The sequence below is a fragment of the Neopelma chrysocephalum genome, unplaced genomic scaffold (genome assembly GCF_003984885.1).
Source record: "Neopelma chrysocephalum unplaced genomic scaffold, ASM398488v2 Primary Assembly neopelma1_95936, whole genome shotgun sequence".
Lineage (NCBI taxonomy): Eukaryota > Metazoa > Chordata > Aves > Passeriformes > Pipridae > Neopelma > Neopelma chrysocephalum.
Genome location: NW_020924587.1, coordinates 8,285 through 9,917, shown reverse-complemented (window position 1 = coordinate 9,917; position 1,633 = coordinate 8,285). Strand labels below are relative to the sequence as shown.

Sequence of the window (1,633 nt, the reverse complement as noted above, 5' to 3'; positions counted from 1 at the left end):
GGGTCACTTAGGGGGCTTTGGGGTCAGTTTTGGGATTTGTGGGTCATTTGGGTGGGGTTGGGCGATTTTTGGGATTTGGGGGGTTTTGGGGTCATTTTTGGGTCACTTGGGGGGTTTTGAGGTCAGTTTGGGGGTTTTAGGGTGGTTTTGGGGTCGCTTTTGGGGTTTTAGGAGCACTTTTGGAATTTTCGGGTCACATTGGGATTTTTAGGTTACTTGGGGAGGTTTGGGGATCAGTTTTGGCTTCACTTTGGGGATTTTCGGGGTCATTTTGGGGGTTTTAAGGTCACTTTTTGGGTTTGGGGGTCATATTAGGGGTTTTTGGTGTCATTTCTGGGTTTTGGGGAGGTTTTGGGGTCGCTTTACAGGTTTTTGGGTCCTTTTGGGGGGTTTTGGTGTTATTTTTGAGGTTTTGGGATCAGTTTGGGGGGTTTTGGGGGGAGTTTGGAGTCATTTCGGGGTTTCTGGGGTCATTTTGGGGGGTTTTAGGATCATTTTTGTCATCATATTTGGGGTTTTTAGGCTCAATTTGGGGGGCTTTGAGGTGATTTTGGGGGTCATTTGGGGAGTTTGGGGATCATTTTAGGGAGTTTTGAGGTCATTTGGGGGGTTTTTAGGTGGTTTTGGAGTCATTTGGGGGCGTTTTGGGGTCACTTGGGGTTTAGGGTCACTTTTGGGGCTTTTGGGGTCATTTTGGGGGGTTTCGAGGTGGTTTTGGGGTCATTTTGGGAGGTTTTGGGGCCATTTCGGGAGTTTCTGGGTCATTTCGGGGCTTTGGGGCTTATTTTGGGGGGTTTTGAGGTGGTTTTGGGCTCATTTTGGGGTGTTTTTGTCCCTTTTCAGGTTCTGCCTCCTCGTCGGGGGCCGAGGACGAGCCCGGAACGTTCCTGAAGCGCCGCGACCGCGACGAACCCCGGGGCAGGTTCAAGGTGGGGAATTTAGGGGATTTTGGGGGTCCCATAAAAATTTTGGGGTCTTTTAGGAGCTCTGGGGGGTTTTTTGGGGAGTCCTTGAGGTTTTTTTGGGGGGGGTTGGGTGGGTCTGGGGGGGGTTTGGGGGTTTTTGGGGAGTTTTGGGGAGTTTTGGGGTCCTCAAGGGGTTTTTGGGGATCCCTGGGGGGGGGGTCTAGGGGGGTCCCTAAAAATTTTTTGGGGTCTTTTGGGGGCTCTGGAGGGTTTTTTGGGGGGTCCTTGGGGGGTTTTGGGGCATTTTGAGGGGGATTTGGGTTTTTTTGGGGAGGGTTTTTGGGGAATTTGGGGGGTTTTGGGGAAGTTTTGGGGTCTTTGAGGGGTTTTTGGGGGAGTTTTGGGGGGCCCTAAAAAATTATGGGTTTTTTGGGGGGCTCTGGGTTTTTTTTTTTTAATTTTTTGGGTTTTTTTTTTTAGGGGGTTTTGGGGGATCCTTGGGGGTTTTGGGGCATTTCTAAGGGATTTTTGGGGCGTTTTGGGGATCCCTGAGGGGTTTTTGAGGGTCCCTGAGTTGTTTTTTTTGGGTTTTAGGAGGAGGACTCGGCCTCGGAGTCGGAGTCGGACGAGGATTGGGGCGACGACTCCTCGGAGTCGGACTCGGAGTCGGACGAGGACGACGGAAAATTCACCTCCCTGGCCTCCAAATTCCTCAAAAAGTGCGGGAA

General features: G+C 51.2%; 1 protein-coding gene across 1 annotated transcript in view; it reads left to right on the top strand.

Moving 5' to 3' along the window:
- The window catches only part of LOC113981053 (eukaryotic translation initiation factor 3 subunit C-like protein), a gene marked incomplete at its 5' end in the record, with an annotated part of 13,017 nt that overhangs the window by 3,204 nt on the left and 8,180 nt on the right, over positions 1-1,633 (top strand). The window contains 2 exons of the mRNA XM_027708290.1: positions 822-929; positions 1,500-1,633. The exon at positions 1,500-1,633 is cut by the window's right edge and continues 121 nt beyond it. Of these exons, the coding sequence (XP_027564091.1) occupies positions 822-929; positions 1,500-1,633 (242 nt within the window). The remainder of the gene's footprint in view (positions 1-821; positions 930-1,499) is intronic.